The following is a 27,943-nucleotide window of genomic DNA, read 5'->3' on the forward strand; positions in this document are numbered from 1 at the left end:
ATTGCAGAAGGAATAACTCTTTATGAACCAACATTTACCAGTGACTGGATCACCGTAGAAGCTCAAGATGACAATAAGTGTGAATTCTACGTCCCTTTTCTGGATGGTTTTAAAACAACAACCAGACCTGTCAAAGTAATAGTTGAAGTAAAAGTCGAAGATGATGGAGAATCGTTCATCTTTAACGCTTTCGGTTCCTCACCACGAGATGATGACAAAAATGAGGAATATGGCGGGGTTGTTTATTTCTACAATGCAAGTGGTGTGCTTATTTTCTTGCCAAACAGGTATCGTGGAGATGATGATGGGAAAGCTGTATATCTAGGTTTGTAAACTTGTTTTTTTTTTCTTTACTTTTATTTTGTTTCTTTGTATTTTGAAATTAAACATAATATATAATTTGGTCGTAATATAAAGACCATTCCAGACCTGTGCATTAAAAATAACAGAACAATCAAGGTTTAGTTTTCAGTGAATATCAATATAAATTCAAAATTTTTTCGCAAATGTCATGAATCAGAATTTTTGCAAATATTTCATAAGATAAGGAAAAAGACAAGTGAGTGAAAAAATGTTGTCAATCTAATCCAAAGCAAATACATGATGTAAATATATGCAAAGACTGGTCTCTTCACTCCTTTATGTTTTTAAATATGTAAAAATCTGCAATTAAGCATCTTAACTTTTTTAGAGCTATATATGGTGTACAGAAAAAAAGTTTAGTATCTCCTAGTTATTTTGAAATTAGAAATAGTAAATTTGTTGTTGGTAACTGACCATAAGACTTAAAAAAGAGGCCCATGGGCCTTGATGGTAACCTTAGTATATTATGAGTACCTCTGGTTTCACCACTTTAGCCAAACCTGGAAATGGAACTCTGGCCCCATGTGACAACATTTTTTTTTTTACTGTTCTGAGGACTGTATAATCATTGTTATATCCATACAGTTTGTCCCATACAAGTTCTGAAGGTAAGTTAATAAATTTTCCATATACCGGTACATCCAACTGAGCCACACGCTGTAGCCTGACCCATAGACATCGGAGACATAAATTATTTTATAATTTTATTACAGGCCTACAGCTAATTATAACAATGCAAACAATTTGTCTGCTAGATATCTATGATATTTAAAAAGATATTCAATGATGTAATGCAATGCAATAAATGACCAACCTAGCCCAACCCTAGGGTCTGAACCATTGATCAGGGGGCCATGAATTTTACAATTTTGGTAGAGGGTGAGTGTTAATTATAATCATGTAAACAGCCGTTTCTCTGTCACCCGTATAGTGTATTTTCAGTGTCTGATCAACTTAGACACACCGTGCGGTCTTAAGCTATATGAAAGGGACAACAACTTTATAATTTAGAAATAGGGTTAAGTACTCCTTAAATTATATAATTAGTTTTCTACGGAAGCCCAATAGTGCAAACCAAAAATAAATAAACAAAAACGAAATTATTAAATAAAGAAAACGAAATTTTTAAATAAAGAAAACGAAATTATTAAATAAAGAAAACGAAATTATTAAATAAAAAACTGAAACTAAAATACGGAATTTATAGATGTGGATGGTAAGGGCCTGAACCCATGAATCATTCCATAAAGCACACGTCTTCTATGACCTGATTTTGTTTCGACATTAAAACAAGTGTGATATTTGCATTTACACTCAGCTATTCCCGTATCGATAACATAACCAGTTGGAGTAGACAATCATAATAGATGAATAGGGGAGAATTTTACCTTTGGTTATCCAATATGCTTAGATCTATGTTTTTATCTTACATTAACATGATTAATGTGAACTTTGACCAGTTTGATGAATTGGCCAGTGATGAGAAGTTTACGTTAACATTAGCTTTCTTAAACCCTCAACTCAGAAGGTCTAATTATTAGCAAACAATGAGTTTGGACATGAAACATCAAAGAGATCATGCTAATAAATTGCACAAATATTAAGATATACATGTCCCTTAAGATTCCGTTGTTTACAACTGCTGAATCTTATAACATTTAAGAAATTCCCATGGCTATACATCATTTTTCAATTATAGCACAGTACAAAAAAATGCTGTAAAATGATACGTTACCGATCGGAACCCATTGTAAAAAAATGTTTAATGAGAGCAAGTGCAAAAATTAAACAAGACAAAGTTGTTACAATGAGTAGATTTTAATGACTGCTTATTTTATTAAAAATTAAGCAAAACACTTCTAATTTCTTGGTCATTTTATCAAAGCATAATTAGAAGTGATGCACTAACTATTTGTTCTCACATATTCTAAATGACAGATTCTCAATCTGCATTTATAAGTCAGTGATAGTTGTGAACAAACAATGCACACACTTGCATAACAAATCCAACAAAGTATTCAAATCATTCTCTTTATTTTTTCAACAACATAAGATTTATGGGGGTACACAGAGAGGGCGCTAGATTTAGTTCGGGGGGAATTCAGCAATACAGAACAGAACAGAACATTTATTTTCTAATTTAGAGCCCATAACAGACAAGTATGAAATTATTACAATAATAAAGAAAAGATATGCCAATGGATAGTACAACAATTTGTAAATGACACTGCTCATTTCAACAATGATATTGTATTATTTCAGTTAAAGGGAATACTATATATAAAACTGTATGGCTACTACAACATGTTATCATTTATGAATTTGCCCACAGAATTAAGAGTTTCTTTGTCTTCAGTACTGAGTAACCAAAAAAGTTTTTGTTCATCATCTAATGCCGAGAAATTTGGAAATTTACTTTTAATTGATTGAAAAATTTCTTTTCTTTGATGATCATATTTTTTACATGTTATGAGAAAATGAGTTTCATCATCTACACTGTTAGAGTTACATCTATTGCATAATCGATCTTCTCGAGGGATGTTGGTAAATCTTCCCACTTCAATTTGCAATCTGTGACAAGAAATTCTTAACTTACATAGAGATTTTCTGTGATGAAAATTTTTAACTACTGATAAATAATTCTCACAACCCCAATTTTGTTTGAGTTTTACATATGTGCTTAATTTACCATCAGTATAACTTTGTTGACTTGTATACCAATTTTTTACATAATAATCTAATATGGTTTTATGACAGAGTGACTTAAATTTATGCTTCCCATAACAAATTACTTCATCTTTGATATTCAGTATATTTCTTAATTTCTGTACAAATGCGAACCATGGGTTCTTTCCATGTACAAAAAGATTTTTACTACATTTATATGCATCTTTAAGTAAAGGAAATATTCTGTGGACAAATTTTCAAATCTATACCAACTTTTGATTAACAATTTGACAATGTCATAATGCAGGGGGAACCTTCCCAATTCAGACAATACTGCAAAATTTGTACTTTTCTTATGAACACCAAGAATATATTTACAGAATTTAAGGTGTATTCTTTCACAAAGTAGATTTCTGAAACAGTCTTCAACTTCTAACTTTTGGCATTTTAGGAATCATTTAGTATTGAGATTACTTGCACCCCACACCTCTGCATTATACAAAAGAATTGGTTTAATAGTAGAGTCAAATACATGTATACTCGTTTTAATCCCAGGATTCAAATTAATAAAATCATTTCTCAATTTATAATATGCTTTTAACGCCTTTTTATAAAGCTCTGATCTTGCTACATGAAAACTTCCAGATGCAGTTAAGTGAACTCCAAGATATTTGTACCTAGATACACAGTCTATCCTATTATTTTGAAACATTAATTTTTGCGTGAAATTACGACCAGCTTTATTAAAGATCACGACTTTAGTTTTTTGAATGTTTACCTTTAAACACCAATCAGAGCAATACTTTTCAAGTTTAGAAAGTCTTGCTTGTATACCTTTAGCTGATGATGATAAAATAACAATGTCATCTGCATACATTAAACAGTTAACAGTTTTTGTCTGAAGTGATACGTCATCAATACATGAATCTAAATATGATGGAAAATCATTTATAAATATTTTAAATAAAGAAGGGCTCAAGTTATCCCCTTGACGGACACCTATAGCTATTGGAAATGGATCCGAGAAGAACCTTCCAATTTTCACACATGCCTGATTATTCTTATATATATTACTTATAATATTAGAAAATTTAGATCCAACATTCATGTGAAGTAATTTGAGCTTCAATCCTGTGTGGATAACGCTGTCAAAAGCTTTATGAAAGTCAATAAAACAAGCAAATAGTCTTCCTTCTTTTAAGCTACAGTATTTATCAATTAAACACCTTAGCACAAATAGATGATCAGATGTTCTTGCATCTTTGGTAAAACCCATTTGAGATTGGTGAATTAGATTATGTTCTTTAAGAAATTTATCTAATCTAGAGTTCAGAATGCTGTTGAATAATTTGCCAAGTGTGCTGGTAATTGTAATACCCCTATAAGGACAAGGTATGGTAATGGCCGAATATAGCCCCTTATTTGATGTAAAAATCAGAACACAGTTAAAATTGTGTCTAGTTTGTAGTTAAGAACTTAAAATGATGCTTGTGTTAAAACCAGCACTAATTCTGATTCAAAGCTTACACAGAGGCCACAAGAGGGTGCAGAAGTAGGACATTTTCCCGAATTTCCACAATTCTGGTGGAATTTCGTCAAATTTGAGATACGTTTTGCTTCGGGAAACATAGAGCACAAGCTTGCCTATCTGAGATTTTTATACATAAGATGCATATGATACTAGTGTATGAAATATATATAAATTTGGTAGATAGGCAAGCTTGTGCTCTATGTTTTCTGAAACAAAATGTGCTGTAAAATTGACGAAAATATGCATAAAAATGAGAAAATTCGGAAATTGATACATTTTCTGACCTTCCTGTGACCTCCGTGTATCCCATAACTTAGAACCAATACTCATTTTGTGGCAGGGGTGACAAAAGGTTTTTATTAATAAACTGTTGCATCATTCTAAATAACACCCCAAACCAGGGGCCAAAAAGGGGTCTTAGCCTATCTTGTCCTTTGCAGGGTTGTTTGGATCCTCAGACTTAAAAATTGGACTTATGTACCCGTTACTCCAAGTTTGAGGATAAATACCGTATGTGAAACAACTATTAAAGAGCTCATGTATACAGGAGAGTAAATAGGACTGACTATGTTTTAACATTTCATTAGAAATCAAATCAAGCCCCTTGGCTTTTCCATATTTTAAATTTGCTATCGCATCTACAATTTCCTTATGTGAAATCTTGAAATCCAGTTCATTAAAGGATGGATTTTTCTCCATGTCAGCCAAAATTAAACCTAGCTCTTGTATCCTTGATTTAAAAGAGTTATCACAAACAGAATGAAGGTTACAAAAATGATTTACCCACGTTTCAGAATCTATATTTGCGGCAGAATTGTCTTTATTATCATCTTTTAGGTCATTAATTAATTTCCAATATTGTTTTGGTTGTTTATTTTGAAATGCATCAATACGATACGCAAGGTCTTGACCTTTCAGCGATTCATGAGCTCTTTTGGAATGTCATTAATTTTATGTAAGCAGAAACAGCCATCCTCGCTACGTCCAGGCTTACAGGCTCAAACTTTGACGTTGTGGGAATGCATCACAGCATCAAATTCCCGTAAATAAAATTGAACAGTTATGAATCATTTACTTTACAATGCGAATTATAGGCTGTGGGCACATAATGTTTTTCTACGTTTGTCAATTTGACATTTATCTAAGTTTGTTTTTTTTTTTATTTTTCATTTCCCCCACACTTGTTTTAATGTCGAAACAAAATCAGGTCTATAGAATTACTAAGTGATGCTTTATAACACGTGCGCTTTATGGAATGATTCATTGGTTCAGGCCCTTACCATGCACATCTATAAAATTCCGTATTTCAGTTTCAGTTTTTTATTTAGTAATTTCGTTTTTTTATTTAATAATTTCGTTTTCTTTATCTAATAATTTCGTTTTCTTTATTTAATAATTTCGTTTTCTTTATTTAATAATTTCGTTTGTCTTTTATTTAATAATTTCGTTTGTCTTTTATTTAATAATTTCGTTTTCTTTATTTAATGATTTCGTTTGTCTTTTATTTAATAATTTCGTTTTCTTTATTTAATAATTTTGTTTTCTTTATTTAATAATTCCGTTTGTTTTTTATTTAGTAATTTCGTTTTCTTTATTTAATAATTTCGTTTTTTATTTAATAATTCATTTTTTTATTTAATAATTTCGTTTTCTCTATATAATAATTTCGTTTTTCTGTTTCTTATTTTTTTGGTTTGCACTATTGGGGTTCCGTAGTTTTCCAACTAGATGTCTTTTTAAAAGAAGACAATTTTCAAAAACGTAATGTATTTGTAAATTACTAGCATGTCCGATTTAGCCCCATCCTGGGGCCTGAATGCAGGAACAAAAAGCCATGAATAATACAACTTTGGTAGAGTTAAATACACAATATAATAATGCAGTTTTTTCCTTCTCATTGTCCATGAGTGAAGCACACATTTTTAGACTGCTATCAACAGGAGTAAAAAGAAGATTTTTGAAGATCGCATAAATTTTATAGTTTTTACCACATCCCTCAGTCCCCAAGGGAGGAAGAGACCATTAAATTCACAAATTTCTTCATACATGTACCAGACCTGGTTAGAATTGTTTCAGCCATCCCAGAGAAAAAGCTGAAACATGCACAAAAGTTTACAACAGACGAATAACTCACCACGACGGACGAACACAGATACATGTAACAATAGATGACTCAGGTGACCTTAAAGGCCTCTTGCTCGTAACTAGAATATTCCTTTTCAGTAGGAAAACAAAATTACCGTACCCTAATTTAATATTTCACAATGATTTTATCTTCTATTTGAAACGTCCTTTGTATATATAATTAGTTTCATATAAAATGTATTGATCTCCAGATTTCACATATCGATAAGCAATGGTTATATCTCAGTTTAGTCTCTTATTGAAATTCATTATTCATATCTTTAGGACGAATCTTTGGTAGATTTGGTAGTGTTTTCACTGCTTGATGATTTGATTTATGAAGACATATATATATATATATATATATATATATATATATATATATATATATATATATATATATATATATATATATTGTATGATTGAAATGTTCTGACATACTAGTATCAGGCATAATTTTTTAGAGCAGGCCCGTAGTACGCAGGGTGGGGGACAGAGGAGGCGCCCTCCACTTATTCTTTATTCTGAGAAATTTTTTGATGTAGTTTTAATATGTAAATATGTAAATTTTCATTTGGAAGCTGCCCGCCTTAACCTTGTTGTTGCTTTACGGCCGAATAGTGGTAAATTCCAGCATTTTAAAAATGTACCGTCAAGTTGGAGAAAGGCCCAACTAATGATAGAACTTTCTCGAGATAATATGAGCTGTTTTTAAATATTAAATAAATCATGTATTTTTTGTGATTATGTTTACTATTTGTACATTACTACAACACTACTATGTATTGATGTACATAAAAATAAAACAAACTTAATTTTTTTTTTTACTTTTCATATATAATGCATTAACAATAGATATATTTTAATAACAACTTCTAATATATTTAGATTTAGTATTTGACTTTTATGAAGAAAAATATTTGTTACGGGACTTGTACATTTGTTAACACTATTTCTATGTTGCAATCTGGAAAATGGTTCGTAATGTTAAAATTTATTTTAAAAGGAATAAAGGACGTTTGGTACCAACCAACCTCTCATTCAAACGAGGAAGTTAAAAATGAATTTGTTGATGCGGAAGTTCGAGTAAAGATGTGGCGATATGACGATTTGCCCCCACAGTACGATTCTGGTTTCATATACACAATAGAATCAGGACATCAAGGTAAAATAGGAATGTGAACTGTTTAGGAACCCTCTATACATTGCACACTAAAGAGGTCTAATTCCATGGTACATGTATTTTTCTGCAGTTAGAGTGATCTGCTCTTATATCTAAAATGAAATAAATTGACATCTAAAGTCAATTTGTAATCAATTCAAGCAATTCAATTAGTTTTATTTGGGGGGGGGGGGGTCAATGACAGGCACTCTATACTAAAAATTAAATAGATAAAATTTTATATGTTATAATTTTCTTAGAGTCCAAAAAACAGTTTTCGTGGTGTATAGAGGGTCCTTAAAAGGGATATAATGTAGATCACAAAATTTTTGTGACACTTATTTTCGTAAAACAGACATTTGGTATTATTATAGCGAAACATAATTAATTTTCACGAATGTTGCTTATTGCTGTAAATAAACTTTAGTGGTATAAGTATATGCAAGAGTAAAATTTTCGCAAGTACGCGATCTAGAGTGAATAAAGTTCTCGGGAATAAAAAAAATGATTTACAGTCGTCATATTAATGAATTCAGTTAATTAAACGAAATTTTTATTTCTAAAAAAAAAAAATAACCATGTAGTATATACTTTCTCTTGTTCCGGAGAGTGGGAATTATCCCTGTGATACTGTACATTCCTTTTACGCGAGGAATTAATTATCGCGTAATTTCGCGAGAAACATCAGTGTCTTTTACTCGCTTTTATTTTCATAGTACTCATTTAATTACATGTTTCATCAGTCTGTATTGTTGTACTGGACTTATGTTCCCAATTAATCCTTGAATAACTTGTATATCTTGGGGTCCTACGTGTTCCAAAATTAAAAAGCATTTTCGGGAGATTGATTAAGAAAAATTGTCGCAAGTTTGGATATGTTTGTTTATATTTTCAAAACATACATCAAAGATTATTATTTTTTCTAATTAGGTCGACAATTATTAAATATTTTAGCCCAAACAGTAACAATCATGTCTTTTTTTAAGACGATTGGTTTCATCATTTGGAGCTTCAAAATTTCATTTTTCAGATTTATGTTTAGGTTTCAGTATTATTTCAAACATTGACAGACATGTAGACTTCCTTACAGTATGCCTACAAAAGTCTACAGTCGCCCGCGTGGCGCAGTGGTTAGAGCGTCTGCTCTAGAGTCTCGGAGTAAGGAGTTGATCCTTACGTCGCGGGTTCGAATCCCACTGTGGGACGTGGAGACCGGTCCTTCGGATGAGACCGTATAAACAGAGGTCCCGTGTCGCAGTAGGTGCTGGCACGAAAAAGATCCCTCACTGCTCATTGGCCGTAAGTGCCGAGTATAGGACAAAATTTGCAGCTCTCCACCGGCAAGTGGTGGCGTCTCCACATGAGTGAAAAATTCTCGAGAGGGACGTTAAACAACATACAAACAAAAAACAAAAGTCTACACCCAATTCTATTTCCTAATACCAACGTAAAAAAATCCTACTGTATCATGAGGGTAGGATGATTCTTACGAAGATAAATCAGATTTTATTTATTTTCTCGATTATTCTAATATATTAACATGCTCACTGAATGTTCAAATATGAATTATCGGCAAACTTAACACCACTAGGAAGAACCTTTTAAACAATTTATTCAAGTCCCTGTTGCAAATCAAATAAAAATTTAAATGGATCTAAAGTTGAATAAAAACAAAACGAATATATTTACTTCTCAGCTTTTTTTTTTAGCAAACAAAAAGAATATAAAATTTATCTTTTGTTTGGCATCGAGTATATAATGCAAATAAAAAATTATTCAATTCGAATGGGTTTTTTTTTTGCAATACAAATAGAAAATATAGAATACAAATAAAAAATTGTAGAATTTCAAATAGAAAATTACAGAATACAAATGGCAAATTATAGAATACAAATAAAAATTTTACAATACAAATGAAAAATTATTGAATACATATAAAAATTATACAATACAGATGGAAAATATCGAATATTGCAACGTTTGACATGCCATTCTTTTGTAGATAAAACTCACTTAGAGGTGCCCATCAATTTGACTTCAAATCCAGATATGATTGTAGTCCAAGCTGAACCAATAACAATTCTGGACGAAATGCCGGGACTAATTGCGGAAGGAGGCGGTAGTTTTGTAGCAATTGTTCACTTTAATTTTCAAACAAAACTTTAATAAAATTGAATTATTTTCTGCAAGCAAGAATTGAAGAAAGTAGTCACTATTTCGTTTTTATAAATCTCTATTTTTATTAATTAATCTGACATAGGCGTTCCGGGATGTCTTGGTTGTGGTGAACAAGCTGGTGGACTGTCATTTGCATACAACGCTTCTCATGTTCGGCTATGGGTTAAATTGAACTGTAAGAAAACATTATTTTTTTCTAGCTTTCGATTATATGTATATCAAAATGATAATAACATATATCAAACAAATCTAAGGAAATATTCCAACAATTGCTAGATCCGATAACTAGTGCAGCAGACGGATGGGGAGACGAAGACTATCCAACTGAATACCGTTTAATGTCCTCGGAAGTGAAAGTCAGGATTCTTGCCTGGACTTTTGACAATGCAGTGAACACATGTCAATGGAAAGAAACATTGACAACAGACATTGCAGAATCTGTACAAACAACTCCGAAGATGATATTCACGCGTGAAGTGGTAACCGAAGCTTCTCTTGTGATGGTGAAGGTACGTCATTCATTTAGTGCCCTGTTAATTCGAATTAAACGTAAGTTACTGCGAATTAAATTTGATCCGAGTTCAAAAATTTAATGCGAATTAGTTTAATTCGAAATAGTTTACTGCGCATTAATTTACTGCGAATTAAACTCTCCGTGTGAACAGGGCATTCGTTTACTGCCGTGTGAACGCAATTTAATTCGAATAATTCGCTTTATTTTCACTTCGCTTTATTTCACTGCGTATTATATATTTTATGTGCATTCTTGTTGACAGAACAAAACACTGAGATAGAACTTGACAAATTTCCAAAAATTAATAGTTCGTACATATCTCTGAAGCCTATGTACATGTACATGTAACGATAATTTGTTTACAGATTCGACCCGTGGATGGTCCAAACGTAGGTTTCTCATTTTATGGCGCTGGTTCAGTAGTGACATCCGGGAGCTATGACGCAAGTAAAAGATACACGGGTCTGGTGTTTGGCTACAACAATTTTGGGGTGTACGTCTGGAGGGTCAAGCCTACCTCAAGATCTTTTGTTTTTGATATCAGTAGTCCGTGGGGAGGCGGAAAATATAGCCAACAAACTAATGACGTGGAGATTGACATTATCGTTCTTGGAAAGATGTCAAGAGGTTAAGTTCTTAAATCACGTGACGCGATATATTTTCGGAAATAGGCCTTTTTTTTTTTTTTTTTTTTTTGGTTAGTACGCTGAAATTTCCTTATACATCTTAGATTTTCAACTGCTATTTTCATAAGTAAATATTCTTAACATATATTTAAGTTTTATGTAAGATAAGTACGAAACTTAAAATTGTTAAGTACTATTTTAAATTTCAGTAATATATAAAGAAACAGCATTTTAAACTCACAATCACTCTAAATGTACGGAAGCCCGTTGAGGCCAGTTTATAGAAAAAAAAATTATTGTGTTTAAACGCAAAATTATTGCGTTTAATCGCAATAATCATTGCGCAAAACACATTGCGTTTAATTGCAAAAGAGTGCGATTAAACGCAATCTCTTGTGTTTAAACGGAACGATTAATAGCTTTTCAAAAAGCTTGCCTGACTAATCAAGCAATATCTATGGAACGTATACATGTAAGCAAGAGAGGTGCTAAACGTTTCCGTCATCAAGGAGCGACATAGTTGCGATACTTCATTACACAAGATGTACAATTGAATTTCTCAAATCTCATAACCAAATACTGCAGATTAACGAATATCTAAGACATGCCACTATTCAATCATTTATTAGTTAGCCCACGGACTGACAAGTTACGTTGGGATGAAACTCTAAGTGCGATAGCGTAGATATAATTTTGGGGAAAATAATTAGATGATTCTAAAGAAATTCATATTACATGTACTCTCTTACTAGAGGGTGCGCTTCTCTGGTCAGTGATAGATTGATGAGACGGCCTCTTTTTATAGACTGGTCTGTTTTCCGTCGTTCTCGACGTTGAAGTAAATTATGAACAGTTTTAACTGCCTTTTCTTGAAGTGTTTGAGATAAAAATGCAGCTCTAGAACTCAAAGTAAATGGACTGCACACTTTATAGCTGGAGCAAAACAAGATACTAATAACACACAACCCCGGACGAAACTCACGCGCTGATGGTCTTACCATATACATGTACATGTATTATAAATGAGTTTAAAAATACATCTTTATGTGCAGTTTTAAAATTGTTAAGTTTTTCTTTTCAATCGATTTCAGGACTTTTCTCATAATTATAATAACGTGCTTTTATATGAAATGAAAACTAGTACAGATCAGTCTTCTTCATTTTGCCGATTCTTTGCTTAGAACCTTACGGGAGTTAAGTCCATTCCCCTATGGGTACTGACCTACTATTTCTAAGCTTTTTCTAAAAACCTAACCTTGTAACGTACATTATTAATAAATGTAATATTGAAAGAAAAGGTGAGAAACAGACTGAATCAAGAAGGGATGTCCCATTATTAGGTCGAGTGAGTTGTTTATGATTGGACTAGTTCACTTATGGGATAAATAGTAAGAATAATCAGCAAATCCATTGCTTTAGTGTTACCTGCCCATATACAATGTGTTCTTTTAAAAATGAGATAAAATTTACTGTTAATAAAAAATCTGAAGCTTAAGAATCAGGATAAAAGAATAAACGTTATTTATTTCCATAGAAGTTATCACACCCATTCAATAGAACAATCCAAGAAAAAGGCGCGAAGGTAATTACATGTGACCTTTGGCGCGAAATGATTGTCACCCCTTTCGTAGAAGACAAATGGACTGATCCAGTAGTTTAGAAACGCAGAAAAAATGTTACACGGACATGCCCTTACAAAGAATCGCAAAGAATAAATATGTGCATGCCAAAAAACTGAAGGAATTAAACACATCATTATTTTGCATCAGTAATACGATTATTTCTTCTGCAAACTGTATTTGTTTAAATGCAGGTAACAAATTCCAGTGTAAATCAGCTTCCAGAAAATCTAGTTCATAAGAATGATCGCTTAGTTTCGGATCTTGAAAAAAATAATCCTTATACTACCTGACGCACGTAGCGTCAGGCAATAATTTTGCGATTAAACGGAATACTTTTGCGATTGAACGCAATACTTTTTGCGATTAAACGCAATAATTTTGCGTTTAAATCAATAATTTTGCGTTTAAACGCAATAATCTTTGTGTTTAAAGGCAATCATTTGTATCAAACAATGGACCCAACAATACTATCTTTTATTTCTTTCTCTTTTTCACTTATAAGAAATTGTGCTTTGTCTAGCTTTATAGAATCAGATTGCTTCGAGCAAACGCTCTCTGAAAGGATAAATTGCTGATATGAATTTATAGAAGAGAAATGTCGGGTTATAAAAAGAAAGGCATACGTAGAACAAGAAATGTCTTTAACTTATTAGATATCTATATTTTTAATGAAGATTTGGTCAATTGCTTACAATCACAAATCACATTTTCTATTTTGTTATTTGTCTACTTTTTAACAATTTCTGTAAACAATTAGAATGGATCTTCTTAATAGAAGTCTAAAGAATTAAGAAAAAATGGTTCAAAAAATATCCCCCACGTTTAATCCCTGCATGTATAAAGAGGTTAAAGAAACGACGGATGAAATGTTGGAATTGAGTACAACAGAAGTGTTTAGACTTAATTAAATGAAATATTTAAACTTAAATGTATATTTACAACCTTTCCTATGGTTGCATACAGTAAACACGAGAACATAGGCGATGAAATCATATGAGATTAAAATCAAATAAAAACAGATTGATCGATATGTACTACCAAATTGACAGGGGCTATTAATACCACTGAAACGTTCTTAATTAGTTGTTATACGTAAGCAATTGATCAAAGGCTTCATCAAGAATGCTGGGTTATAATACGTTTAAGACACTCTGGTTGTTAAGATGCCATTGTTTTACTACAATTTTTAAAAACTGGAAAATTTTGCAAAAAGTCACAGAATCAAATAGTTCTCTTTGAAGTGTCGGATCCTAGTAATTGTAAGCTTTAGCTAATTAATGTTTGATTATGAAACAACAGTATTATTGTGTTTAAGGCAAAACAAACCCTTTAAAGGAAGGATTATAGCGTGTAAACGCAAAGATTATTGCGTTTAAACTCAAAGATTTATTGCGTTTAATCGAAAATGTATTGTGTTTAATAGCAAAATAATAATTGCGTTTAAACGCAAAAATTATTGCATTTATACGCAAAAATATTATTGCGTTTAAAAGCAAAAACTATTGCGTTTAATCGCAAAAATTATTGCGTTTACGCAATCTGTTGTGTTTAAACGCAATGTTTATTGCAATTAAACGCAATATTTTGCATTTAAATGCAATAATTATTGCTTTTAAACGCAATAAAAATGTTTCTTTCCCTGAACTGGCCTCAACGGACTTCCGTATAAATGTAAGAGAGACGTGCCGGTATATTGAATGATGCTACAGTACAGCTCACGAGTATCTTCCGGAAAACACCGGCCACGGTGGACCCTTGGTCCACGCTTTTGCGTGGACTTTGAAAAATGTCGGTGTCTTTGATGTTTCGTTTTAAGCGCTAAGCTGGCACACGGTGCGACACGGTGTGTACACGGTGGGACACGGTGCGTTTGCTCCGTGGAACTCCGTGCTGGTTAATCAACGTTAAGTGGTATGAAATGACTTTAATATAATTCATTGAAGATTTTAGAATAAAAAGCATTGAAATGCATATCATCCGCAGCGTGCATTTTCCTACTTTCGATATTGTACTGACGTGTCAATGAATTTAACAAAGACGGAATTTTACAATCCAGTCAGCAATCTTGTGTTATTTGGAAGATATCTTCTTAAAAATTATTTTGTTTGTAAAACAAAAGCTAAATTCTAAATTAAAAAAAAAAAATAAGAAAGGAATATTCTGCATTTGTACTGTGCTCAGGAAATCCATGTGGAATTGTCAATTGATTATCTTATCCGACGTACTTTTTTTAAAATTATAAATTACTGTAGAAACTGGTGTATATGTAAATAATTACTACATCAAATTACGACACAGAAAAAATATTGTTTAATTTAATTTGAATCGGATGAAAAAAAAAATAGTTATGAAAAGATTGACTTAAATTTCCGTCCCGTAATGGAACCCATATTGAGATGAGACCCGATGTAGTCTCTGTGTAATGAGTAAATCTCTGTCCAGCCCATCAGAAAATATGAAATGTTGATATTCAGGTATTGAAGATGCCCCACTTTTTCATCTGTGTCTGTAATTGTTCAGAATTATGTGTAAAATATAAACCTTAATATTTAACTTGCATTTTGTGTACAGATCGAAGCATTATGGGCACAACATTTCCACAAAACTTGTCGCCAAGAATAATCACAATATGTAAACAATAAGATGTAAAACGTTATTAATAATTATGCTCAACAATTGTCAATGACGTCGATAATGGAAAAAATTTCTAATGATACTATTCAATGAAAATGATATTTCTGCAATATGTTCTATGTTAAACAATGATGTAAAAACTAAAAAGCCAAACAGTTTTCTTCCGTAACGTGTATGGAAAAAAAAGTCTGCTTTAATTGTTAATAGGTTCACTGCCTAACTAAGCATATGCATAGGAGATCTGAAAAACTAGATTGAAAATTTTATATTTTACTAGTACGTAGCGGAGATTTTTCAAACCATTAAATAAAAGCAAGCATACTGTATATGTGCTCTCCCTACATGTAATAACAGCCCCCCTTTCCATAATGAGTTTTATGGGTAATTTCTACACGGACATGTTAAAAAAAGAACAATATTTACATATGTCTATTTATTGTATTACCTGTCCTTTTTAAGGATTTATTCTAATCCTTTTCAAAAATAACATTTTAATGATAAATAAAATCAACGAAAGAGAGACAATTTTACGACATGGAGAGTTATGATTTTTTTTTTCTTCATTTCACCAGTAAGTTATGTTACAGTACATAACGACTTTATATAAAACCAGTTGATTAATATTCGAATAATATTCGTTTGTAACTGAAACTTGTTTTTTTTTTTTTTAAATAAGTTGCTGTACTAAAAATTCTCTAAACAATTAAATAAATAGTTGTTTATTTTTCAAGTTCCAATTAACTTCCCGACACGTGTAAGTTTCGAAGCCAGCTGAGGTGTATAGTATACACTCGCCTAGAGTTAATAATGTCCCAAGGGCCACAGCAACTGAATGTCCCAATATATTTTTCTTCTGAACAGGTGTGAAATATATTAGCCAAGGGCGACTCCATACATACACGAGAAGTTTCTGCATTTCATCGATATCCGGTATTTGATTGACAGGTGGAGCACGTGGATTCCGTGTGTGATGCGTTGAACTTGTACCTAAATTGCACCGATTCTATTTCGTTTCGATTAATAAAAACTGGAGGTGAACTATGATTTCTTAAAAAAAAAAAAATAAGAGAGATACATTAGATGTATATGAGAGAAAAAAAAAAGAAGGATGAACCTGAAAGTAAAATATCTCTCTCTCTCTCTCGTATCTTAACATTATAAAATATGGAATTCAAAATAATTTTTAATTATTATGAAAAAAGTGAATAGTATATAATTTGTAAAAGAATTTTTAGAATGTTGCATTGGCAGTTCAAGCGATTTTTTTTTTTACTTTTCGTACTGATCGTAGAAGATTAAGTACGTAATAAAAAAGAATATCCAGATAGAAATACTGACACTTTACATATTCGACAGAAATAAACGTTCAAACATTGAATTTTTTTTACATTTATGTCTCTTAATGTCAAGTTTAATCAATGGATGCATACAACTGCTTGATTTTCATGTGAATTTGTCGATTGTACGACTACCAAACTGCGTATAAGATTTTGTAGTGAATGCTACGTGTTTTGCTTTTTTTTTTTTTTTGCATGTACATATACTTTTTCTTCCTCACATGTAGCAACTTAGTATCTTCATTGATAAGTGGTCTACTTTTTTAAATTTTATTTCTGCAAAATAAGACTTAATTCATATACCATATGAATATCATAATATACTGACTCGACATTTTTTTTTCACTATTATTATTTAAGATGTAGTGATCAGATGATGCTAAATTAGTTATCTGATATCATAGGTATTATTTGTAAATGCCTTTACTGTCAATACCTTTAATACCATATTATTTCACAGAGAAAATAACAACTAAAATTATCGATCCGTATCTATGTTTGGCATTGAATAATTATTAAGTTCAAAGACAATGTACTTGGATTTGTACCTGCTCATTTATAGCATACGTCAGAAATGTATTAATTTGCACAATCGACATGTAGTTGTTTTTTTTTTTCAAATGAATATGAAATATAACAGAAATCAAAATATATTTATTTAATTGATATATACATGTATACCGTCAACGGTGAACCAAAGTCTACAGTGAACGCCGCTGTTATGTTACGACCTTACATGTATGATAGTGAGATGTTTGAATTAAATAATTTTTCATTTACTATTTCTTTCTAGCAATTAAACCAACATACCTATGATTTCAATTCTAAAATTTATTTTTATAAACAAACCATTTTCTTCCGTAATTTTCTTGCACGGTGGAACACGGAGGGTCACCCGATGAAATGGTAATGTCCACGGTGTAACACGGTGCGTTTTTGGTGTAATCGCAATATACGCACACGGTGGAACTCCGTGTACACGGTGTAACACGGGGTATTTTCCACCGTGTGTTTTCCACGGTGGGGTGGAAGAAACTCGTGAGCTGTACTGTATATATATAAAAAAAGAATTCGCAAGTGTCACATCTTTAAGCGCATATTTTAGGTATATGCAACAAAACAGATTTAACATTAGCGAAAGCTACAATCAAAAGAAACATAGTACGGCCGTGTACGGAGGAGAAAGTGACATGTGATTATGGGTACCATTTTGTTAATAGCAGTTTCCAGACGGTACATTGTCAACTAAACGCAATTTGGAAGAAAAGTGCACCAGAATGTATTGGTAAGATGCTCTCAATATTTCTTGAATTATGACTCACATGTGTATTGAGGGAATATATATATATATATATATATATATATATATATATATATATATATATATATATATATATATATATATATATATATATATATATATTAGGGATGTCAACGAGTACCCGGTTAATCGGGTACTCGATCATACGAGTATCGAATACTAAAAATGGCACTCGGTTACTCGGATGTGTATATTTTTCTTATTTCAAAGTACATATTTTTATCAAAATCTTATCAAAAAATAACTTAAATATGCATAAAGGTAATTAGCCTGTCGTTATCTACACATGTAAACACCCGTTATCGCCTATGGCTGTGTATATACAGTAATTAGTGACCAATCACCTGGTACACAGCCGTCCTCACCTATTGTGGTCCTTAATTTTTTTGATGGCTTCAATGATTGTTTTTCAGTGAACATCGTTTTATATGGTCTTTTATCTTCAAATAATTTTACATTATTTAGTTAATATACGACATGCATAGAAAATACCGCTACCCACTTCAAAATAAGTAGATTCAAAAAGTTTCCACAGTGAAGACTAGCGATCCAAACAACTTCCGTTCCAATCTAATCATCACAAACCTGCGTAACAGATTCTCCTCCTTTTGCATTGATGAAATAGATCCTAAACAAAAACCGTAAACCATTTGTAATTTTTGATGTATTAATTGCGTCATTTGTGTATATTTAATAAATAAATTTCCGTTGGACTCCATGTTTATATACATTCATAAAACGTGATTTAAACAGCTTTGGGTATTTATAAATTAACAATTAAAATTTAAATAACTTGTATAAATTTACATTTTTACCGAGTACGATCGGAAAAACGTCCGAGTAACCGATTATCAAAAATTGACCGATTTGACGTCCCTCATATATATATATATATATATATATATATATATATATATATATATATATATATATATATATATATATATATATATATATATATATATATATATATATCCTCATATTGATGAGGATTGGTGTCAAATTTATAAATTACATGTATAATGCTTTTTTTAATGAAGTCTATGAAAATGTATCTATGCCCCTATTTTAACCTCACCCTAGCCCCATTGACATGATTTAAACAATTTAAGTTCTCAATAAGGATGCTTGTGTACTTTTTACCAATACAAATGTTTTTTTATTGAGTCCTCCGCTAATGTTTCCTTCCTAAGAATCACACTTATATTAAATCAAAATAATTTTGATTAATTACAAAATGGCACTTGCAGAAAACCGACTGAAATCTGTAATATAAACTTTATCTTAGGTCCCATCTGGATAATGATTGTCAAACAAAGCAATGACAAAGAATCAACCACAATTAAATCAATCATTCCAACCTAACTCTATAAATTAACTTATCTCTGATGCTGCAGACTGCATGAGTGGTTTAACAAAGAATTCTGTTGTTTCCTGACATAGCCTGCAATAGCTGCAGAACTGTAGCGTCATGGTTTTATCTTTAAGACACTATAGCTAGTCATCAAGACACTGTATTACTTTTGGATACAGACACAAGATAAAGTCACCGAGACACTATAGCACAAAGACACTAGGGAACTAGGTCCCTGAGCTGAGTGGTCTAACAAACAATTCTGTTGTTTCCCGACACAGTCAAAACACCAAGCACAAGACACCTAATTACACCAAAAGTAAACGAAACCTAAATGGACCCCTGTTTTTATACTATTATGCATATGCTCCATTAATACGGATTGGTTAATAATTCTAAACTTTTGGTTGGCTGAGATGTCAATGCTGATTAGCTTCATATACATGATTCGGCTGGATGATTCAAGATCTATTTCAATCCACAATGCTAATTCTTATTCATTACACTTGTATATTTATTTGACCTATAATATTACCCTGCTGTTCTTGAGAATTTTTCTTAAAATATTGGATCTCTTCAACGCCCCCGTAAAGAAATGCTTGCAATTATATTTTTGACAAAATATATTTCACAAAATATGGTCCTGCTTTTAGAAAAGACATTTGATGATGACTTGAAGAAATTGAAGCTACACAAAATTGAAAATGAAAATGCTTTGAAATTGATTTGAAAAATTGTTTCCCTTTTGTTCTTTGGAAGATTTCCTATGTATCTCTGTATAATTTTCTATTTAAAATTTCTACTATCCCTTGCCTTTGAACCATAAATTGAACATAGTTGACTCTTTCCTTTTGGGGTTGCTTGCATGTTAATTTAACTCATCGTGCCTTCTCGAGAGGAAATTTTTCAATACTTTCTCGGTCGCTCGGTCGTGACTGACCTAAGTCGATAAAAAAAAAAAATAGGTAGCGACTGTTCCTCTACCAATCACTCGGCACTTTGAAGTGAAAGTTGCGGGCCCTTCGGATGAGACCTTAAAACCCGAGGCCTGTTCTCACGGTAGGCGTTGGCACGAAAAAGACTGCTTAATGGCCCTGAGTGCCGAGTAAAGGTCTAAATTGAAGCTCTCCATCGGTATATGGTGACGCCTCTATATGAGTGAAAAATTCCAGAACGGGAGGTAAAACAACATACAATCAATCAGTCAATACTTCCTTATGTATTTCTTTTTAAACATTGACCCCCAGTTGAGCCCTAAACTAGCCCATTGGTCATGTGTTGGATACCAAATGGATCCTTCCTATAACCTATACCAAATGGATCCTTCCTATAACCTCTTTTTTAAAAACATTTTTGAAAAAGAAATTATATTCTTCTCTCATCCGTATAAATTGAATTCCTTGAGATCCCTATACAGCTGTACCTCAAGCTTTCTAATATATAAACATTATTAAAAGTTTGCTTGAAATTGGACCAGTTGTTCCGTAAAAAAGTATAAAATTTTTCATCCAATCATCATAAAGCACATGTAATCTTGCAGTTGTAAATTCGCATAATACTATAGGAAAACTCACTAGAAAACCCCCTAAAAGACAGATGATACAAACTTTTATCAAAAACCATGAAAACAAAAGCTTAAGTCATATTTATTTAAGTAAAATGAATAAGTTTAATCGCATAGATTTTTTTTCAAAAGAGACAAAAAGGGTGCATAGATTAATAAGGATGGTTGCAGAAAGACATCCTACATGTAGAAAGTTTACAATTTCTTCATTTCTTAGAAATTTAATATTTGCACTATTGACAACAAAAAAATATACCCATCCAGGCATTCATTTATTGTTTGTATCATCTGTCCTTAAACAAAAGTTCACATCATTTTATTTTCACATTTTCTGAGCTCAAGGATAAGTCATTATTTTCCATTTTAAAAAAAGTTTTATGAGCCAATAAACCAATTTCAAAATCGTTGCAATTACTTATTTGGAAGTTTTTTCACTAAAACAAATGAAGTTACAGTTAGGCACCATTGTTTTCATTTATACAGAAACGTTTTGCCCAGATGTTGATGCTCCTGAAAATAGCACAGTTGTATCTGTAAACAGGACGGTGGATGGAGAATTGGTATATTCTTGTGACACTGGATTTTATCTAAGCAGATTTTGTTTACCAAACGGCACATGGAGTGGGGATCCACCCGTATGTTCAGGTGATCGTAAACAATTACATCAGTAGCTACTTGGAAGTGTAATGTAAAAAATTTTATGAAACAATTTTCATGCATTACATTTAAGCCTTTTTAATTACATCTACATCTTCTCGAAAAAGTAAAAAGACTATCTTCGTTTTTTATTCAGTCAACTTTGTAGTAGTTGAAAGTCAAATTGAGGCAGAAGATTTGCCTGGTCGAATGCTTTTCAATTAAAGATGTCTTCGTCCTGAGATTAAGTTTATCTGGATTACATGTAAATGAAATATCAAGGGCAATAATTATGATAAAGATTCTACACCATCATAGATGGTATGCTTATGAATATATACGCACTGGAATATTTGTAAAGAATTGCCCAGAGATCAAATGGAGAATGTACCTAACTGTATCATTTGTGTCACAGAGATTCTATGTCCTGCGTTAACGGATCCGACAGATGGCACTGTTGTTTTAAGTTCCGGTAGATCTGTCAATGACGAGGCTGTTTACAGTTGTAATCCAGGCTTTGTAATAACGGGGGGTAATCTCACTCGAACCTGTTTAGACATTGGAAATTGGAGCGGTAGTGCTGCAGCATGCTCAGGTGATGCATTCTAAAAGCAAAATATAACTATGCTAACCTTGTTTTAAGAAATTTTAATCATTTTTTAACTTTGAATTTTCTTCGGTAGTTTAAGGTCCATTTTTTTTTCACTTTTCAGAGGTATATTGTCCTATTCTTGATAATCCAAAAAATGGCACTGTAACTATAACGCATCCTCACCTCACACAAGTCGCTGTGATGCCGCATTTGCCCGTAAATGCATCAGCCGCCTTTTCCTGCGCACCAGGATTCAACTTATCTGATGTTGCGATACTCACGTGTCTTATCACCGGAAGTTGGAATGGAGCTCCTCCTACCTGTTCCCTTGCGTAATATGTTTGGTATTGTCTAGTTTTTACTTGTTTGAGCTGAATGTTTATGTGAGCCTTTACGGTCAAAGTTCATCCGTCGTCTGTCTGTTGTTTGTTTTTTTTTATGAATATCTTTTGACTTCTCCTAAAGAGCCATTGGACCAATTTCAACCAAATTTGCACAAAGAATGGGTGTAATGGACTCAAGTTAAAAAGATTAAAGACCGCATGCCTTTCAAGGGGAAATGATAAAGAATTTTGTGAAAAATCTCTAAAATAAAAAAACAAACAAATCCCATGACCACAGGGACTCCACCAAGTTATTTTAACATACAAACATCCCAAATAACTTTCCAAAATTCATGTTTATTAAATACCGCCCCTGGGGCCAGGTAGGGGTTGCAATTGGGTTCAACATTGAATACATAGAAAAAAATCAAATATTTTGTCGAAAACAGAAGAGCAACCCTTAGTCATACCCGTATAAGTATGGAAATCTCCTAATTCAAGTTCAAACTTTGTTCAAATCATTGCTCCTGGAGCAATTTGGTCCACACTAGGTTAACAAAGTTTTATATTTTAATGTACAAAAAAGTCTATGAACATATCTTTTTCCAAAATGAAAGGAAACACTCAGTCATATTAATATATAGATTCCAGTCGGTTCAATTATAGCCCATCGAGGTTTGAGTGGAGTCTCTTAAGGATCAGAAGTTTTTTTTATCGGATTATATAGGTTTATTTTTAAATTCTCAAAAACAAAATTACTTTGATCAGCTTATTATTAAATAAACATCAACTCGTAATTATAGATGTAGATCTCTTCATGGTTTTAGGATCAAAGTTTTCCATTGGAATACATGCATTTAATCGAGTTAGAGAACAAATCGTCGTCCCAAATCATGGAGTCACAGTAAAAGTTCAGTTTTTAAACCTCTGCAAAAACAAAGGGGCTATAGTTTGTATCTTGACTTCAAGTCCCAATATATTATGACTAAAATTTGCTGAAAACTAGGCATAATAATTTGATTTATCTGCATATTTTTTTTTCTGAGAAAGGTTGAGTCTTGTGACAAAGGTTAATAAATTCATCGACGTCTTATTCGACCTTGTTTTGGTATTTCAAATAAATTTGAAAATCATAAACTGAGAGAACTTAATGCAAAGGCTACCAAAGGTTTAAAAAAAAGAGAAAATTTAGAATTCCTTACATATGTAAAATTAACATGATTAATTTAGCTAATTAGCTAATTCCACCTTATATTGTGTGCATCTCAACATGTTCATTCCACAGAAATACTGTGTCCAGATACATTTACTCCTTTAAATGCTATTGTGGTGGAAGTAAACAATGGAGTAAATGGAACCATACAATACAGCTGTTTATCTGGCTTCCATAATTCCGCGGGAAACTTGAGCAGAACTTGCATGTTGGATGGTGTTTGGAGCGGGGATCCCCCAGTATGTTCAGGTACTACAATGGAACTGAAATAGATACAATAAATTTGTGTTGATAATACATGTATTAACTCTATAAATAACCATCTGTTGATTTTTAGTAGTTTGGTATATTAGCAAGGGCTTTGGTAAAGATCAATTAAGCGCGCGTACAGCATTCCTTTAACACAACCCAATCATAGGAAAAAACTTGACGATAATGGCAAACTAACAAATAATAAACTGTATGACAAACGAGATCACTTCAGCTTTTCTATCGTCAACTTTCCTTATTCATGTAGTAATTTTCCGCTATCATTTGGTGTTTATGTCTCCAAACTTGATACTCAAGAGCATGCTCTGAATACAATCAATTTTTGAAACTGGGACAGGCTACTGAGAGATAAGTTGATGTTACAGGAATTTCAACAACCTCGTCTTAGGTCAACATTTTATAAATTGTTGTTATAATGATCTTGTCAGCAAATAAAACCTCTCATTGGGTAGTATTCATATCGATTGTTAGGCCCTTGTCTTTATACTAAATTTGACTTAGGAATATTCCGTCTACCAATGCATAGGGCTTGCGGCGCCTATGGACTTGAACAACCTGCTATGTTGCCATCCAAACTTTGCTACTCGTCGTCCAAAGAAATATTAACTGCAGGCACATGACGTCCTTTATCCAATGACAGAGCAAAATTCTAGTACGAGACAAAACTTTCTGTTGACAGTCAGTAACAAACCTATTAAGTATTAGTACCAATAGTATTGATACTAATAGTAATAGTATCAGATTACAAAAGTGCTAACTGTCACTAAACTTGCATAGTAGTGCTAGTTGCGGCATCAAATTAAGACTTGTTTTCCTACAGAAATTTACTGTCCATCACTGATTCCTCCTCAACATGGAGGTCTCATACAGAACACCTCTGTAGGTGGAACAGCTTACTTCTACTGCAATCCCGGGTTTCAGTTATCTGGTGGAGATTCAAATCTCACATGTCTGGACAATGGAACTTGGGTTGGAGATCCTGTAATTTGTTCTGGTAAATACTTTCATTCTAAATGTAAACAAAATATTTTTTCTTTCTAAAATATTTTTTCTTTCCATCTATTCCAATGTCTATAGAGAGATAGATCGAGCCAAAGAAAGAGCGGGCTTTTACAATGAATATTCATGAGCTATTTAAAAAGAATTTCCTTTTTTTAATTGATAAATTATATGCACATATTTTAATTACCTTGGTCTTATTACCTAAACTTTACTCGTGTTTACAGAAATATTATGTCCAGTAATAGAAAATCCAGAAAATGGCATCGTTACATTGTCGAACAACAACTCCATGACGAATATTGGGATGTCTGGTGTTCCCTTTAACACTATCGCTACATTCTCCTGTAACCCCGGGTACTATATAGCGGCGTCTGTATCTATCTTCAAACGCACCTGTCTCGTAAATGGAAGTTGGGATGGGGCACCATTCAGCTGCTCAGGTGAGCATGTACAACTGTATTTACGAGAAACAAAAGCTTTTTGTTATCGAAGGAAAAATAACAAGAATCATTACTAAGAAATGTTATTGTTTCACTGATTTTGAAGCTAAAATTGAACTCCATTTCAAAAATGTCAGATTAAAAAAAGTTTATGAAAATAACCAAGCTAAGATTTTTTTAAAACTTTGATCGTTTAGCCCATGTCTGGTAATAGACAATGAGTGTCTAGAAATATTGAATGTATCTCACCAGGGTTGGGGTTATAGAAATAAGTAATTGTAATTTACTGTATTTAAATACATTTTTTCAAAGTAATTGAGAGTATTTGTAATTGAGTTTGTTTTCAATTATAAGTAATTGAATGTATTTAAATACATTCCAAAAAAGTCACGTATTTTGTATTTATGTAATTACATTTCAATTACAGTTCAAATACTTTATTTTTCAAGTACATATTTAAAAAAGTTGTTTTATCATGATGCACACCAGTACTTGTTGTCATGGGTTTGCGTTTATTCAATAACTAAATGCCTTATAATGTTTGTACAACATAAAAGCACTGCCCAGGGCAATAAGAAAGGTCAAATTTAATAAAATTGCAGCTTCAAAATATTCATGTATATGTTCTTCAAATTTTTGGAAATAAAACTAAAGTAATTGATATGCATTTGATTACGTTTGTTAAAATCAATGTAATTGTAATTGCAAGTAATTCACAAAATTATCAAAGTATTTTAAAGTACATATTTAATTACATCTCAAAGTAATTGACCCCAATCCTGTATTTCATTATTGATTAATTCGGAATCCTGGTAGACAGGAATAAAAGGATAATTTGTGCTTGGGTAAATGTAAAGATAAAATAATGCCATTCCAAGTTTTTTTCACAGTTTAATGTCCACCTATAATTCAAAAACCTACACACACAGAAACACACACACTCACTCTCTGACATAAACAGACACAAGCCGAAAAATAAAACACAAACTTCATTATCATCAAAATCGATTAAATTTCATAATTCTATTTTTCTCGTAGAAAGATTTTTTTTTTTGGAAATCAAGGCAATAAGTATAAGTACATGTATGCATCTACTTTCACAGATTCTCTACTATTATTCAGTTATGAATAACCGTAAAATCAATTTGAGAGCTTCCGATTATTTGTGCGTTTCTTTCTTTTTTCTTATATATATATCTATGAAAAGCTGGGATTTTAAAACAATTGTATTTTCTACCAAAGAAATCCTGTGTCCAGAGCTTGATGAGGCACCAAATAGCACAATTACACACATAAACCGATCTATAAATGGAACAGTGCGTTATAAATGCAACAAAGGGTATATTCTAGCAAACGGCAGTCTTCAGCGAAAATGTACTTCTTATGGAGAATGGGATGGAAGACCTCCAAATTGCACAGGTATTTAGAAGTTTTCTAGAAAAAAAAAGAAAAATCGCACCAAAGTAAATGAATTTTACTCACAAGCGTCATTAATTTTATAATACATGTGTAAGATATGTCAATTTATGGCATGGGAATTCAAAAGTCACCAGTATGTTTAGTTACGTCCACCTAAAATATCGTTAAAAATATAGATCTCTCATAATTGCTTCTTTTGTGACAGCTTTAGGACAGTGCATGTGTCCCTGTAATATGGTGCATGAGCCAAAGTATACAAACACTAGTGATGAAGCACTGATCAGAGAGATCGAGAAGATGCGAGAAGAACTTCTTGTTCTAGAAACTTCGGCTGCTCTGAGAAAAAAGATATCTGTGAAAGATTTTCGTCCTTCTACCAATGCTTCTGGGAGTGTTTGGGTGACACTTCTGTTAATTATGGCTGCTTTAATAATTGTTCCTGATGTATTATCAGCTCTTAGATATGTAAAAATTGTGTATACAAGACGTCTTATTTCTAGAGAAATAAAATAACAATTACTTTGTTTTTAAATTATCGGCGGGTGCTAACAGTTACATGTACCTTTTTACTTCCTTTATAAACAAACCATCTACTCAGTATTTTGCTTGCTTGTTAAATGAGGAGATTAAAATGAGTCTTTTATTTATTTCAAATATTCTAAAGTTATTCCTTTATTTCTTTTTTCTGACAATCAAACCCCATTGATTTATATATCTAATGTATTCTTTAAGAAACATAGACGCAGTGTAATGTATAATGAAATATTAGTGGTTGAAAGAATATTGAAAATGAAAATTAGTGGTTGAAAGAATATTGAAAATGAAATGTGAAGTTGAACAGTGATAATTCTCAAAAGTAGTATTTAAACAATACAAAGAGCAGAGCCAACATGGACCTCTGCAAACAGAAATGGGATCAGATGCCATGGAGGAGTAAGCATCCCCTGCCAATCACACACGCTGCGTGCCATAATGTGAATCGGGTAAGCGGAAAAATTCGTAGTAAATTCAGTGTGAAAATAATGGTCTAATAATCAGTCAATATTCGACA

The 27,943-nt window shown here is 32.2% G+C and overlaps 1 protein-coding gene across 1 annotated transcript; it reads left to right on the forward strand.

Moving 5' to 3' along the window:
• On the forward strand, positions 1–27,405 carry LOC133204790 (uncharacterized; the record flags this gene model as incomplete). The annotated part of the gene is made up of 10 exons (XM_061340539.1): positions 1–325; positions 7,692–7,850; positions 9,850–9,966; positions 10,108–10,200; positions 10,302–10,534; positions 10,905–11,166; positions 24,852–25,025; positions 25,258–25,473; positions 26,716–26,892; positions 27,098–27,405. Coding segments are annotated over 10 exons (2,064 nt in total), but the record flags the coding sequence as incomplete, so codon positions are not given.
• Positions 27,406–27,943: the final 538 nt, after the last annotated feature.

Source organism: Saccostrea echinata, unplaced genomic scaffold (assembly GCF_033153115.1).
Source record: "Saccostrea echinata isolate AGI-Se365-2 ecotype Australia unplaced genomic scaffold, CSIRO_AGI_Sech_v1 ptg000054l, whole genome shotgun sequence".
Lineage (NCBI taxonomy): Eukaryota > Metazoa > Mollusca > Bivalvia > Ostreida > Ostreidae > Saccostrea > Saccostrea echinata.